This window comes from Bicyclus anynana, chromosome 14, assembly GCF_947172395.1.
Source record: "Bicyclus anynana chromosome 14, ilBicAnyn1.1, whole genome shotgun sequence".
NCBI classification, from domain to species: Eukaryota; Metazoa; Arthropoda; class Insecta; order Lepidoptera; family Nymphalidae; genus Bicyclus; species Bicyclus anynana.
The window spans coordinates 15,346,748-15,363,995 of NC_069096.1; the positions used below are offsets into that span (position 1 = coordinate 15,346,748).

At 35.9% G+C, this 17,248-nt stretch overlaps 1 protein-coding gene across 1 annotated transcript in view; it reads right to left on the reverse strand.

Moving 5' to 3' along the window:
- LOC112045052 (calmodulin-binding transcription activator 2) overlaps nt 1-17,248 on the reverse strand; it is a 202,428-nt gene that overhangs the window by 9,437 nt on the left and 175,743 nt on the right. The window contains exons 10-21 of the mRNA XM_052885311.1: nt 16,730-16,953; nt 15,257-15,526; nt 14,389-14,579; nt 13,511-13,645; nt 12,903-12,997; nt 10,340-10,407; nt 9,715-9,857; nt 9,057-9,217; nt 8,189-8,325; nt 7,762-7,856; nt 7,221-7,295; nt 1,023-1,127 (exon numbers count right to left, since the gene is read on the reverse strand). Coding sequence (XP_052741271.1) covers nt 1,023-1,127; nt 7,221-7,295; nt 7,762-7,856; nt 8,189-8,325; nt 9,057-9,217; nt 9,715-9,857; nt 10,340-10,407; nt 12,903-12,997; nt 13,511-13,645; nt 14,389-14,579; nt 15,257-15,526; nt 16,730-16,953 — 1,699 coding nt within the window. The remainder of the gene's footprint in view (nt 1-1,022; nt 1,128-7,220; nt 7,296-7,761; nt 7,857-8,188; nt 8,326-9,056; nt 9,218-9,714; nt 9,858-10,339; nt 10,408-12,902; nt 12,998-13,510; nt 13,646-14,388; nt 14,580-15,256; nt 15,527-16,729; nt 16,954-17,248) is intronic.

Below are 17,248 nucleotides of genomic sequence, written 5' to 3' on the forward strand. Positions count from 1 at the left end.
CTTCTAAAATGGTCCGCGTAAATGACACTTTAACGGCCTCCGTGGCGCAGTAGTATGCGCGATGGATTTACAAGATAGAGGTACCAAGCGATTTAGCGTTCCGGTACGATGTCGTGTAGAAACCGAGGATTTTCATTCTACTCCTAACAAGTTAGCTCCCTTCCAACTTAGATTGCATCATCACTTATCATCAGGTGAGATTGTAGTCAAGGATATTATTATATATGTAGTCAAGTAGATTGTATAGAAATAACTCTTGATTTCGAATTTGGCTTGTGACGCGTAATTCATCAATTGTAGTAACCATAGTATGAGATACGCTTTAGGGCCAGGCCTCTCTTCTTGTAGGTCCGTGATCGGTGGCTTGGTAAATTCGTTTGTAACACTCCCGATGATCCACGCGGGCCGGGAGGAGAGTAGCGATCCCGCGCGCACGGCTTAATACCCGCGCAGTCTCTCCATCTGTCCCGCGCACACGACTTCACACCCGCGCAGTCCTTCCCCCGTCGCCCGCATATCATGGAAATGTCATAATTGAACTCGCCAAGCTATAGTGGTGGTAGTGACCGAGACTGACGGCTTAACGTGCTCTCCGAGGCACGGGAATGTGCGAGAATAAAACTGAAAATTTCTTAGAAGAAAGACAAGCTCAGTATCTTATATAGCCCGACCCAGGACCTTATCAACAGAATGACAAACGAGGTAGATTTGAACTATCTAGTGTATTAGACAGTATGTATTGTGGTAATATATTTATAAAAAAATATTATGTCTATCCATTGTGGACATCCATCGGTGGATAATGATGATGATGATGAGTTTGTTGTGGGCTCTTCTCGGACCAAGGCGCGTTTGGAACCCTCGTAACTTTAGTTTTAAGTTTTCGACTATTATTACCACCATTAAATTAAATTAAATTATGACATAATCTTGACCTTTCTAAAGTGCTTGTAAATTAAGCCTAATTGAAATAAATGAATTTTGACTTTGACTTTGACTTTGACTTTGACTTTGATGATTACCTATTGGGCGTGGGTGGTGTACTGATGGTGGGCTGCGACAAGCTTTGGCGGGCACCCGGGGAGAGCCGGGCCACCTTCGCGCTTGCGGCTCGTTCTCTCTGTAACCTGGACAGGAAGATACATACCATGTTATTATCATCCTCATCCATCACAAAAACAACCTTCATTAATCCGTTGGAATTTAATTCAATGGATTGACGCTGGTTCCCTGGGAAATGGGGCGGGCCCTAATGTGGGACGATATATGCGTCGATACATTAGCACCGTGTCATATTAGGGAGACAGAATCAAGACCGGGAGCCGCAGCAGAAAAAGCTGAAACCGGTAAGTGGCTCAAGTATGCCTCTTTGACAGAGAGTTACATATTTGTACCTTTTGCCGTGGAGACCCTTGGGCCATGGAGTCGCAGTGCCAAAAAAATTTATCGAATAATTTCACCGCGGCTAGTTGCCTCGACTGGTGACAGAAGGGCTGGCTCATATTTTGCGCAAATGATCAGCCTGGCTGTCCAGCGCGGAAATGCAGCCAGTATTCTTGCCACCATTCCACGTGGGCATGATTTGTATAGTTATTAGGATAAGTTAGCTTAAGTTCCATATTGTATTCTTTCTCAATAAAAAAAAAAAATCAATGAAAATAAATTTGATGTTCTGGGTATGAGTAAAGCACCCAAGTAATCATAACAGCAAGCTGGTCACGAACTGAGTTTAGCAAACTCTTCCCAAAATATGTGATGTCTGTATATTCTTTATTAACTACCCTCTGTGTTCAGACCCTTGATCCAATATCTGAGCGAAAGCTTCTTAAAGTTTTCGTTGACACTTAAAATAATCTCGTCAGTTGGTACTTGTTACTATCAACATATTCATAATTAACATATCTTGGAATTCTCAGCCTAAATTTTTAAACATTCTTTACGAAAACTTATGCTTCATGAAGAAGAAAAAATATTCAAGGAAACCCTACGATATTTCTGATAGCGTACAAAATAGGTTATTTTCGAAGCGTGCCACATATTTCGCTTAAGTTACAGCGTACGTGAGGTACCACATATCAAAGAGGGTGAAACGTGATATTTTGGCAGAGATCGTTTGTTAGGGCACTAACACACGTGATACTTTTAATCGCAACAAACAATAGAAGATTAAATAACTCATTTTGCAATAATAATTGCTGGAATAAGCAAGTAAGCCAGCCCATCTGTTAATAAGTGGAAAACCATCGCCTATAAAAAGAACAACATTGCGTTGGGCAGGCACATAACATACTTATCCCACAAAGATTACCTATTCTGGATCCATCAACATGAAGCGTAGTGTACGTGATATTTTTAATTATGAGAAGAATAAACATAATCGCACAAATAAAAAAATATATGTAATAATCTTTAAACACCCATACAAATCTAGCGCTTTTACATAGTTGTGACGTCATAATTCTACAGTATTTTGTATAGGACGTTTTTGAGCGATCCACGGCAGCGTTTCACATACCTACACTGTTACTTCTATTTAGCATATTTTTAACATAACAATAATATTATGTGGGTAGGTACTATAAAAAAATTGACAAATACCCTCTTCCAAAATAAATACACGATTGTCCTGAACAGATTTAAATTAAAACTCACTAGGTAAAAACTAAAACAATTCACAAAAGAGTTCAGTAGTTGCGGTAAAGGGAGTTGAGTGTGGTAAAACTCTTACAATGAGGAAAGGGTTAAAGAATTCCATAGAAATGAACAGTGCGCACGTTTCTGTCAATATCCCGAATAATGGGCACGAATATGTCGATATTGTATTTATAAAATAAATTGTTATACTTATATTTGGTGTACCCTTCCTTGCCTGAGGTAATAAGGGAACAAGTACCTATACTTTGAATCAAATGAGTTTTAAGCTAGCGTAAATGGGTCTTCAAAGGGATTAAATATAGTGCCCAGTACATTATTTATTTCAGGGACAGACCTATTATTATTATATAATTATAAAAGAATACTAATAACAATTCAAAAATAATAAAAAGCAAATCAAAAATTTTTACAGAAATAATATCGTTTCCTAATAACTTACGTTTGTTGTAAATTCCTCCCAAGTGCTAGTTGCATGAAAACATTAAAATACAATCAGTCAATAAATAAAAAAATAACTTAGCATTATTAATTTTGAAAAAGGTTTATGATTTAATCTTGCAATTGCAACGTTACTTCATCGTTGAAGACTTTTACAGACATCATCCTAACACTTTTATTGTCAGTTTATTTATAATCTCGCGTCACAGTAGATAGTTCTTTCTTTCTTTCTAGATACACCAACCACATATGGCTCTCAAGAAAATAATGTAAATCAGCAACCCTAGACACTTTCTCACAAAACTTTATGAAGTTATAAAAAAGTCACTCCGATTTTTTCTTTAAAAACCTAAGTAATTTTAAAATATTTAGTGAGAAAATACTATTGTGAATTTTCCATATATTATTACAGCAGAAACAAAGGAGTACAATGAATTCATATATTTCATTTTAACTGTAATCTTTGTAGATTAATTTTATACGAATTCCAAACTACTAAGGCTTACAAGGGTTACATTATGAACAGCAAAAGCAATAGTCATATTTGGTTTACTCTTTCATCCCAATACTGTTTAAGGCTATACAGTAGTAGGGTATCCGTGTCAAAGGTTAAAAAAATAGGACAATAATTTTTTCAGATACAAAAGAAGGTAGTAGTAGTAGTTACAAAAGAACGTAGGGTCAGATCGGTCAGATAAGTAACAGATCTATATCAGTATGAAAGCAGCTTGCTTTATCCTAATTTAAGACTAAGGTTGACACATACATGAAATGTAGAGTTTTTTATTATCCGAAATTACTCTGACAACGTTCTTCAGTACAGATACACAAAAACTAAATATAGATACCTGTACTGGTAATGCCTTATTATAATTATTATTGCTACTAAAAGAATAATATTTTTATCCGCAACGCAGTCCACTAATAATTTCTAGCAAGGAAAATTCAATATTTTTTATATTTGGTGCCGCGCAGTCTATCGTAACCATCGAACTTATTTGATCAAACTAACTACAGAACTGTTACGGGGGTATAATTTGTGAGTGAAGGATTGTAGAAAGTATCATCATCCCCTTTACCGTATCCCACTTAAGTGGGGTCAGTAAAATATGTCAATCTCCTCCATTCACCTTTATTACTCTTCAACTCATCATTCACTTTACACACACACACTTTACACAAATGTACTCTTTCACACACTCCAACCATCTCTTCTTAAGCTTTCCTCTGCTCTTGTGTCCTTCCATTTGCAATTTTAACATTCTTCTGGTAATGACAATCATCCTTCCACATTACATGTCCATACCAAGCTAATTTCTCTCCAACTCCTCAATTTTTCTGTCATTGGCGCCTCTTTCACATTTCCTCTTATATACTGATTCCTTATTTATTTCCATTTTTGTTACATCACCCTGACACATCCATCACAATACATGCATTTTGTTCGCATATGTATTTTCCTACTAGCCGTCTCTTTAACCGCCCAACATGCTGACGCATACAGTGCGATAGTTCTTACAACCGTTTTGTATATTTTATCCTTAAGTCTATGTGATTCGAGGATCACATAGTCCACCTGAGACCAGCTGTCGCCATTTCATACATCCCGCATTCATTATACTTTTCAAGTCTCAGTCCACATTGCCATCGTTTTGTAAAAGTGACTAGAGGTACCGAAAATCGGAGCTAACTGGTAGTGTTACATTATTGAAGGCAATTCTGGAGAGTTGGGATGTGCCACTGAAGTCCAAGAATAAATATTCGGTTTTCGTTTGGCTGATTTGTTGGCCAACATTTTGCAATTTCTCCTGCCATTTTCTCAGTCTGCACTGAACATCAAACGTGTTTTCTCCGAGAAGAACAATATGATCGCCAAACAGTATGGCATATACACCAAGATGCTTTTTCTTATTGTCTGATGACAGAACACCCATTACTAGGAGAATGTAGAAAGGAAGCATACATTTAACAAACAGCAGTTTACCATAGTATCGTATAACCTTATAAAAGTAGAATAGGTATGTGAATAATACGAGTATAATATACGTGTATCATACTCGTATATTGAGCTTAGAAATTTGACTTGTCTTTTCATAATAAGAGATTTGCCGAAATTTTTCCATAAAACACTTTAAATAAAAAATATATTAATACCTCAGCTAAATGTAATAGTGTGTACCTATAAATGGTAAATAAATACATAGTTAGTATTCGGTACCATCAGGACACATCCTCAAAATCTTAGTTATTTGTCTGTGGACACCCTACTCTTACCCCCATGACGATCAAAAGTAGCAGTTTTATTAGGTTTCGGTAAACAATATATAACCGGTCAAAGGAAACTCAAATACCGGAGCTTTAAGAGGATTCTTTATTTATTGCAAAATGATATTGTTTAATATACAGAATTCATATATTAAAATATTCATAACTACAAAGGATTGTAATGTACATGGTAGGTAATTTAATTTCATAAGCTACATACGCTGACGTTTATATTTTGTACTTTATGAAATAAAATTACAATGAAAGAGTTGGGAGCATTAGTGGTCTTTGTTACGATATTAATATATCGAATGTTCTTAAATCGTAAAAGTCTAAGAGTATGCGATAGCTTATTTTATTTTAGCTATACTTTATTTTATTTAGACTGAAAGTTTCAGTCAGCCCATGCTCCTACCAAAGGTAAGTACTAGCAGCGAGGAGTCTATAGGTACAACCTGAATCCTAGTGGCTTATCTTAAATCCATCCATTGGAAATATATATATTTTATACCAATTATGAAAATAAAAAAATAAATTATGATGGCATAGATTATTCACATGCATACTGTAATAAATTAAAAAAATACATTATACAACTGCTCTTTGTATGGAAAGTGTGTTATAATATAACTTTTTTACTAATTAATTTTTTAATTAACTTTTTACTTAATATTTTTTAGTTAATTAACAGTTTGAACAGTATAGTAATTTAAATTGTTATGCAAATACGAGTATGAAGACATGGCTGTACGGGTACGTATACGTACTACACGTACGTAATACGGGTGTCAATCTTTGCCTGTTGGTATACACTTAAAAAATCATTGTATTTCGTAATATAATTCTGGTGCCACTCGAATTACATTATTGATTTAAGTACAAATTTAACCTTTAAGTGCATTTTAGGTTTGTGCTTTTAGCAAAATCACTGACTCGAGCGCTGATATGGAACAAACTCTCCCGGATATATTGTATAAAGTGCTACAAATACAACCATTAATCTTTTACCTTCTAATTCGCGGAAAATGTAGTAGTATTTACTTTTGTTAGATTCCTATTTCATGAGTTTAGATAAAAAATTAAAGCACTCGTGTCTATATTATAAAACTCACTTCGTTCGTTTTATAAAATGCAACTCTTGCTGTAATGACCGTCATTATGCAACCGTTTCATAATCTACTATTACACGCTTGATATAATTATATAATATTACCACATTTCTGCAATCTTTAGAAAAAACGCCTGACTGTCGGGTTATCTATTACAAAATTTCAGCCTTCGCTACTGGTAAGTATGTTAGCCAATTATGGAATTTGGACTATGTTAATATTGGAAGGTAGCAGATTTCAAAGGTCTTACGACTGAAGATATGATTTTTAATAATATTCTGTAGAAAATTACAAAAAATACGTTTTATACAATTGAGGATCTGCCAATGATTAGCTTGGACAATGGACATATTGAGCTTCGGAGCGATGAAATTATTAGAAGAACCTTAACATCGGAAGGTCAATCATGGTTCGATTGATCTAGATGATATGTGTATAAAAGGGAACAATAGATGATGCATTAAATCTATAGATTTAAAAGAAAGTCATGTTAGTTACACTATTTATAATTCAAAAACGGCTGGACCGATTTGGCTGATAATTGGTAGAGAGGTAGTTTAGAAGTAGGAGATGGACAAAGAATACCTGGGTTGGGGTAGGGTACGGGTAGGGTAGGGGTAGGGTTTCACGCGGACGAAGTCGCAGGCGTCCGCTAGTATATGATAGAAGCGAATTGAAGAGTACTACCCTACAATACATATTTTGCCGACTCTACTTAAGTTGTTTATGGACTAAAGATGATGTGACACTTACTTGATCTTTGACTGCCTCATAAATTGCTGTATCTTTCTTGCTGCTTGGTTTTGACGTCTTTGAGAATATGTCCGTCTGTGTAAAATAAACATGTGTTTTTCAATGTAAATCCAATTGCCAGTAAGGAAGAAATAACTGAAATCTTAAAAAAATATGTAAAGTAATAGAAAATTCAACTGTAGACTTTATGATCATTGCATTATATGAACGTCTTATAATCGTCTCTGAAGGCATTTGTAGTGATTTGCATTAATCGTTGTGCAGATTGGCTTTGCTTTTGTCAACAAAAATAGTAGTAATCAATTATAAAAATGCTCTCTGGATCCTGAACACCTGCATCTAATGAAGGAAATCAGAACGTTACGGTGCGATGTCACGTAGATTCCGACAGCGGTATGAATGGCACAAACTTGTACTGTTTTCTAATAAGCCTGCTGCTTCTTAGACTGCATCGTCAAATCTAGAATCTTATCAAAAGTGCTTGTAAACTGAGCCTACTTGAAATAAATGAATTTTGTTTTTTTTTTATACAGAAACTAACTTGATAGGCGTGGTGGCGAGCCGACGCTCTCTCAGCATGCGGTACCCTCGCTGGATCACCGTCGCCGCCGCGTGCATTTGCTTCAAATACGCGAACTGCAACAAAGAATAAGCATTGAACCAGCGTCCTGCTACTCGTACTACTGGTGTTAGAGCTTTATCTAATAGATCTACAAAATAGCAGAGGAATTTCGTCATTACTTAGAGCTCTATTCAGTAGGCCTAACATGCGCGCCACGATATATCTCGTGGAGACAAATTGATCAATTGGCTCAGACCAATTACCATAGGAACTGCCTCGCAGCGTGACGGTGTCCACGCTGCCTAACAAACAACTGAGCTCAAGTCCTCAAATACCCTTTTATTAAATAATTAATATTAACACCACTGCGATTGAGGAACTCTTAAAGATATGTAGGATTTTTTACCTGTTTGTATCGCCGATAGCAGTTTTGTATAGTGATGGCGGCGGCGGCGGCACGGCGTTGTAACTGCCGGCCGCGGTACTGTCGGTACGCTTTCTGGATGGTGATAGCCGCTGAGTATAACTCACGCTGCTCCCGATCTAAAAGTACGAAGACTTGTGTAAGTATTTTATATACGAGGTATAGAAGAAAGAAAGAAAAACGTTTCTTAACTCATTGCCAAACATTAGATTGCCAACATAACACTGTTGTATTATATGGTCCCTTTATCACTTGAAAATGTTAAAACCAAAATCTAAGTAGTCAAAATCATCAGTGTGCTACTCTTGTATGTACATGTGTACGTTTAAATCCCTAATGTAGTTAAAAGTAAGGATTTCACACGAAATTAATGAATTTAACAATTACACCACAATGTGATTCTCTGGCGCATGTAATAATTCCTAGCGTTATAATCAAACCCAGGGTAGGTTTGATCACCAAATTGGTTATATTTAGGGTAATTTTTAAATTTTTAGAATTGGTTCAAATTAGGTTTGTTGATAGACTACGAGTGCACGTTTCTAGTTATCAGCAAGAAGGTGTCACTGTAAATCGTGTTAGTCGCGTAGAAATCAGTCATAAGTATGGGAAAATGTATACTTGTAGATACCTCTTCCAGATAGCCACCACATAAGATTGCAAAGGCCCTTAAATTTAGATAAAACTGCAGTTGCAGATGGGACCTGAATTGTTATCAAGAAAGGGGGTAAAATAGAAAATGAAAACAATTTAAAATACATCAATAAAGTTTAGCAACATTTCCTCTTTTAACCCCACATAGATGAAAAAAGAAGAAAGACTGATAATATGAGTTAAAGTGAATGCTGACCATTAAGTGTGAGACTTGAGAAATGTGTAGTCGTATTCAAGAATTCTTGCAAAGTCGCAGATGATGTTGGCAAGGCATTCCGCGGCGACGCCGGGGGCGGGGACAGCGCTGATCCCGGTGACACTGATCCTGATGAGCACGGAGTGGATCCACCGCAATATCTGGTAAATAAAATGAACTAAGCTCAAAATATTTCTAAATAGTGCAAATTAAAGAAACTGACAACTGGAGTGACTAACTAATGCAAGACTAACTTAACAAACTATTTTTAATATCTTATGACCATTCCTATCATTAATAAACTTTAAAATTAATGTATTGTTGTAAATTAAATTATCGTCTGTAGTTTTACATAGCAAAGTATCCATAGCAGAATTGAGAATTATTGTAACCGCAGAAATATGAAAAAAAAAGCTTTAATTCTATAACAGTGCAAGACATTCCAGTGCTAGCCTAGTAAGGGTTTCCGCTGCCTGGGGTACTTAGGAATAAGGAGACTGAAACCCAGTCGAAGCCCAAGAACTTATTATAATGGTATGTCATACCACACCCAGAAAAGAAACCACGTCGGCTGCATGTGTCATGGCACACATGGAAACTTTCTTGTTTAATTTTGAATATACTAAAGATTATTATGTATGAATAGTAGTTTCTGTACCTGTAAGTGTTGTCACAGAATTCGAAGCTGAACTCGCTACTAAAAGTGGTGGTGTCATCAAGAAGAGGAACCATCAACGCGTCTTCACTACCACTGGTGCCGGTGTCCAAGTCGCAGCCGTTTAGAAGCGATGAGCTTTCGTTCTACAACAGAACAATATTAATGAACCAAAAATATAGGTAAAGAAGAAAGGTAAGCATCTACCATGTTAAATATATTTTAACGTATATAATAAAAACATTGTCCTGTTTCGATGATGAAGTATCATGTCATTTATGATGATTGTTCGACTGCGTTGCTAATGCATCCTTAGTATAAAATCGTTGTAATTGACTATAATCGTAAAGTGATGTAGGTATATGAAAAGTTATCTCATTATGTACTGTTATTAAAAAAAGGAAAAACGAACTTAAAAATCGTTTATTAAAGGAAAAGAAAAAATATTTTCGTTAAAAAAAAAAATTAGAGCTATTTTTTTCACGCAACTGGTGACCAAAGAGCGTGATCAACGAGCTGATGACTATATTGTGATGCATAGAAATATCAATCATGTATTGAATACGAATAAGAAACAACATAGGATAAAACAAATTAGAATTTGTTTAGTAATATTTTTGAAGATTACCTTTATTCTTTCTGGCATAGCAGCTATTATTTGCTCTGCCAGCGTGAATACCCGGTCATCCTGCTCCCCTGAAATATTTTGGTATAGTGGAATCTCGGCTACGCAATATTAAACAATACAGCTATCGCTATAAAAGTTGAAACGACATTATTTAGAAATTGCATAAATAGTAGGTTTCAAATTTTGATCAACTTGTTTCAACTTTCATCACGAATAGCGTATTGTTTGCACCATACAGGATAACTTTGGGACTCAATTACTTATTTTCAATACATTTGTACATTAACAGGAAAATAATTATCATCTATAACATCACACACATCGAGACATTTAATGGTATTAACAACAACTCACCATTTATTGTAAGATTAAAAAATTGGTGCCATATTACAAAAACCGTGTCTAAGCATACTTACCTGTTGTAAATGTTTTCAGTGCAAAATGGTTTTTAACTACACATAAAAAGCCGTTACATAAGTATCGATTCATGCAAGCGGTTTAGCCATCATGCAGTGTTTTTATTTGTTTTTAGTGATGTGTTATCATCACTTAAGAATTGATATTTGTTCAGTGTAACAAAGTCGTTAAAATAATTTGACGTTATTAAACAATTGGAACTGTTGTGTTTAGAAGTACAGTGATAGTGGACAGACCAATTCGAACCATTTAAAGCGACACCGATGAACAACATCGAACATTAGATCCGATTTACAAAAATACCAGCATACTTGCATGAAAACTTATTATGATTACTTATGACAATAATAGAATAGATGTATACAATAGTCATAGGTTATGTGAATTTATGTTTCATAGTTAGTGCAATTTTTTGTAAATCGGCTCTGGTTAATAGGTAACTACAGACAACACCGGGGCATCTCCGCTCGATAGGATACAGATACAGAAGAATCTACAAGTGGTCTACCGATAGCGATGACATAGAGCTACGCTGGCGACAGAGAAAAGACTGACGACGAAGGAGAAGGCCTGAGAGGCCATGCAACTACGACATTTACAACATCAATAACAAGTCGAGCGGAGGGGTGGCTGCGACTTGAAATGGTATAGAACAATAGAACACTCGTCGTTGTAGATTTCTTTAAATGTTTGCCAGCCAATGAAGAAACGAACATTGTTGATGTTGTTTGAACACCACTGAAGTTATTGCCAATTTTTGTTGTGCTGTTTCTTCGTAATTTATTAGATAAAAGGCGTTGATTGTTATTCACAAATTCTTCTGTTAAACCAATTATAATTCGTCATGTTTGTAAAATATATTTATAACAATCAGTTATCTTAAATTATCTAATTTGATAAAATTAATAAGTATCGTAAAGGCACAACTTGTTCTTATCAAACGTTGCAATAATAGCTTTATTTTCAAGTTAAATGGTGTTAAAATCACCATTACCTTTATCTTTTGATATATTTGTTCTTTTATCAACAATACGATTACTTTTGTTGCAATTATAATTTTGTCTACCGTCGTCTCTAGTTTCTCGTTCCTCGTGGAGCGCTGTACAACAAGTCGCTAGTCGTCTATACCGTTTCGCGTGTGCAGCGAACTGACCTGCAGCGGGCGGGTCGGGCGCGGGTGACGGCGGCTCAGAAAGGGCCTCCACGTCTATCAGCGGGCTGGTCGCGCGCCGCGCCGCCGTCTCGCCTGGACGGACAACAGTCAGTCGCGCGCTGTGCCCGATTGGGATCGATAACCTCGCCAGCGGTTTTGTCTACTCTTATTACACCCCCCATATAAAAATTACGATCTGCTGTAGCAACATCTTTATTTGTCAGGTCACTTACTTCTACAGCATTTACGAAACTAATATTAAAGTAATTTGATAAAATAATAAAATCTATCGGAGCATATTTTCTACGACATCGGTATAATGCGGTATTACAATTAATTGAAATTCATAGAGAATATCCAAAAAAAATATAAAAATATTTTTTTCGGTATCATTTTCAAAAAAAATTATACTATTTTCTGTCACACAAATCTGAGGGCACGGCAGTGCTCCGCAAGTGAAGCAAATTAAAAAGATACATTATTAAAATTTATATTTGATATTATATTTTCTTTTGTAGTTTTATTACATTTAATATATTTAATGACATAATAATAGCAATTTGGATTTAAATCCGATCACTTTTAAGTATAAAAAGTTTTACCATATCATGATGTATCGTGGAAACATAGCATTAAAATAAAACTAATTAACATTTTGTTTTGTTACATCAAATATTGAACAAAGTATGATTTATTTTTAATATAAAAGATTTAAAAGTGAGAATATGTTGGAGTTTTCCAACATGTTTATCAACACTGACGTAAATAAAATTAAAAAAAAATTAATAAAAATAAAATGATTTTTGTTAAAATCTAAAAACCGCTGACAATGTCAAAAAACCTCAAGATTAGAACGCTAAACGTAACTAAAAATCGGTAATTAAAACTTTCGATCTTCCAAAGTTAGGCGCCGTGCCGATGAAAATAAATAATTGTTTGCAAATGAAAACTGAACTTTCTAGAAAAGTAAATAGAATATTGGTTTAAACTTACAGAGAGCGAGGTCCATACGACGTCCGATTTTAGGTTCGCCAAGACTGTCCTCTGATGTATCAGAATCGAGGGGTAAAGACATGCTTCTTTCCCATCTGCAAATCAATTCTTATATAACCAAATACGTAAAAAAATATTAATGACAAATTACCGACAGGATCATGAGGTCAATGAAACTACGTAAAATACATCAATACTAATGTTATAAAGCTAAATAGTTTGTTCGTTTGGTTGGACGCACTAATCTCAAGAACTGGTTCTCATAGAATTTTCATTTTTTTTTTGTGTTGAATGGTCCATTACGAGTAACATCACTATGACCAATTAGGAGTGGAACATAAATGAGAAATGTTGCGAAAACGAGAAATAAAATCCTTTTGAGATCTTCCGTTGCGTACGGTGCGTAAACAGGTAAACTTACTATGTATGACAGAATTATTGTTCCTCTTTAAAAATTCAAAAGAAAAGTTTGCAACAGCATATGATATCTATCTTCATAGGTTTATAACGAGTTACGCTATTATCCTTTTTATGATGATAAAAAGTGTTGTAAAGTAATCCTGTTAATTAATAAACCTACCTAATTAGTACCTTACGCTAATATTTACCTAGCAGACGAAGTTTCGGACTTGTCAATGGTGGAGCTAGATCTAAACGCATCTGCCATATTGATTCCACTGTCTATAGATGGCCGCTTTACTAGATTGCTCTCCAAGCTGCCTGACCGACTCTTTTGGGATAAACTGAAATGATAATACAATGTTTTTGTTTATATGTAACGAATACAATGTTTTACAATTATTATACATGACCACGATAAACGTTCAGTTAAGTTTAAGTATGTATCCAAATAAGTTTACTAAATATAAATTTTAAGTAATTTGAATTAAGTAAAGTAAGTATTTAAACTGAGTCGTTAGTCCAGCGGTTAGTATATGAGGTTTCGGATCACGAAGTTCTGGGTTCGCTGGGGTTGGGCTTTATGAGAAAAGTAGTAGTACTGAGTTTTTCTTTCTTCTAAAAAATTGTCAGTTCAAATTCTTTGTGGGGAAGTTGGTGGAGTTCACCCGTCACTTCAGTCCCGATTATCATTAACATCAGATAGTAGTGTCGGGATCCGCATTCCGCACCGAAGAGAAATAAAACAACCAAGGCACTAGGCCGCTATAATGAGAATCTTATTTATTGTAAAAAAAACCACTCGATATCGCGATACAAAGTTACAGACTACACTTACACTGCCATCTATCGGCACATCGCAAAACTAAGTTTAAAACAATCGATATACCGCGTCGAATGGTCGATTATACAAGTAGTCGTAATTAATGTTATTATCCCTGAACCCGCCAAAACGCACAAGTGCAGCAGCGTGATGAGTAAACTCCATATTATCCCCTCTGCTATAGGAATTGTTTCGTTAAATTCTCCTGTATTGGTTCGTTAAAATCGGCTGAAGATGATAATAAACACTATTTGAGATCTTTACCTATGAGGTCTCCGAAACACCGCGTCTCCAGTAGGCGGGTGGATGCGGTCGAGCAGCGCCGCGAGCCGCGAGTGACCCGCGCGGCGCGCCGCAGCGGCTGCCGCACGCGCGCCCGCTTCCCGCCGCGTGCCGGCGCTCCACCGCGCTAACACTACCGCCGTCTCCACGTGCCCCTCCGCACTCGCCACCATCTGGAATAGCAAATGGATTGAAACGTTAGCACATCTACACTAATATTATTAACAAGAAAGGTTAATATTTTTGCATGTAACGAATTAACTCGAAAAATACTGAACTGATTTGAAAAATTCGTCCACCAATTCCCACGAGAATGGAAACTACACGGATGAAACCGCAAGGTTCTGCTAGTTTTATATAAACCCAGTAAACTCAGGTGAGTTTTATTTCACGACCAGAAAAGGGACAGTGCTATGGAAGGATGAAATGAAATGAAATAATCGTGTCGGAGTGTATAAAAACCGCAAGTTAAACACGGACCACGAACTCCACCACAACCGATATTGCTATAAGGTAAAGCTGCCGGCGCAGACTACCTCTGACAGCTGAGTTACCATATAACGATGCACGTAAGTAAAAAATACTACTGCAGAACAAGCCTTTGCTTGGATATTGTAATATGCCGGTTGTCCAGATTCTTCGGGAAAAACCTTGCCTCAAATGTGAATTCTCTGGTATTCGTAACGTAATTCAAACATGATGAGGTATTAGGTCTTCGTGAAAACTTAACTTTTTAGTCATTTTAGTTTTATGAGTGTTTACAAAGCACAATCGTTTAATTATAACTTCGAGTCACAAATAAAAAAAATATACTGAAATTATAAAAGTTTAAAATAATGATACAACTTACCAAAGGAGTACAGTTATCGCTGTCCCTTGCACCCAAATTGACTTCTTTTTCCAATGCTAAGCTATTGTCGTCTTGCCTCCACCTCAATAATACAGTTGTCAGCTTTGTATATCCCAGAGCTGCTGCCAAATGTAGGATGGTCGAGCTGTCCTCGCCAGGTTCTGTGGTGAAGCCTTCGGAATTGCCAAACGACCGTGAACTCAGGGAATGGCAGAAAGTCACCAGGCGATCTTCAAATTTTGGGTTTGAGTAAAGTTGAACGTCTTCAATCTGAAAAAATCATTAGATATCGATGTAGTATCATATCGAATAACATTTCTTCACTGTTATTTCAAAAATCTATTACAATGCTATTTTTTATATTTAAAAAATAACTTTGTTCTACCAGATTATTACCGTACTAGGGGACGCGCGCGACTTCGTCCACCCTTAAACCATTTTAATCTGGCCCTCTCGCAAAATCCATTCTTAGTGGACGTCTACTATGTAACGAAGGTTTTCCTGCCAAATTTCATCGTTGTACGAAAAGCGATTTTCGATATTTCATAAACTTTCGCTTTTAGATTGTAAATATAGATTGCAATTAAGTTTAGTAAAATTTATTAAGTAAAATTTTAAAACAAATTAAAATTTTATTTTAGACTAGCGGACGCCCGCAATTTCGTCCGCGTTTTTCACAAATTCCGCAGGAACCATGGATTTTTCCGGGATAAAAGGTTGCATATGTGTTAATCCAGAGAAAAATCTATTTCATTCCAAATTTCAACTAAATCGCTTCAGTAGTCGCTGCACAAAGGAGAAACAAACATACACACACATCGCATTTATATACTAGTGTGATCAGAAAAATCTAAACATTAATTTGAAATTTTTATTTACTAAACACTTTATCTTCCTCGATTTATGGGAAAAAATATTATAATTTATACAGTCTGCTAAATCAAAATCAAAAAATCATTTATTTCAAGTAGGCTCAGTTTACAAGCACTTTTGACACGTCAGTTGACTATTTGTAAAGATTCTACCACCGGTTCGGAAGGCAGGTCCTGCTGAGAAGATACCGGCAAGAAACTCAACAGTTGCTCTTTTGAAAAAGTCATACAGTATTATAATTTACAATTGATAACAATTACTGTTTACATTTCTTATAGTTTTACTTCCTGTGTGAAGGTGGAAGCTGATCCAACGGCCTCCAAGCATCTTTATATATTAAGGAACTCATCAATGTAGTAGTACCCTCGACTAAGTAAATGTTTTTTAACACATTACTTAAAGCTATGCATTGGCAGGTCCATCACAGTCTTGGGGATCTTATTATAGAAGAGTACACCCAAACCTACAAAAGATTTTTTTACTCTTTGGAGACGATGTGCAGAAATAACTAACTTATGCCAGTGTCTAGTAAGACGTGGGTTTAGATCTCCTTTTCGTTTGTAAATGCTATGTGGTAATAATTTAAAAAAAAATTATTACCTGGTTACTATCGTCTAGCGGTTCAATCTTTAACTGCAGTCGACCATGCAGCCGCTGCAAGCGCTGCAAAAGCGAGAATCTTCTAAAATCCAGCGACGGCAGCGGAGCGGAAGCGGGCGACGATGGGGCCAGCACGGGACCGGCTTTGTATTCAAACACTACTGTGTCGGATACTACTCGACCCCCTCTAGCTACTTGTAACGCCGCGAGACCTGCTTCGTGAGCTGAAATAAAAAAAAATTAAAATTATCAATTTTTTTTTACTGATGAAGTACGTAAAAGTAGCGTATCTGTACGCGGCTGGATACGTTAATATGACAGACTGAGCTTTTACTGATAAAAAATGGAATGTGGCCAATAATTTCTTCTACAAAAAATAAATAGTATAGGTGGAAATTAAGATCATTTTATAATATTTTTATTGATTACTTTTTTTAATACATCACCTGATTTTTTTGACTTATTACTGTAAATCAAACGCACTGGTTTTATAAAAAAATAGGTAGGTAAAGGTCCATA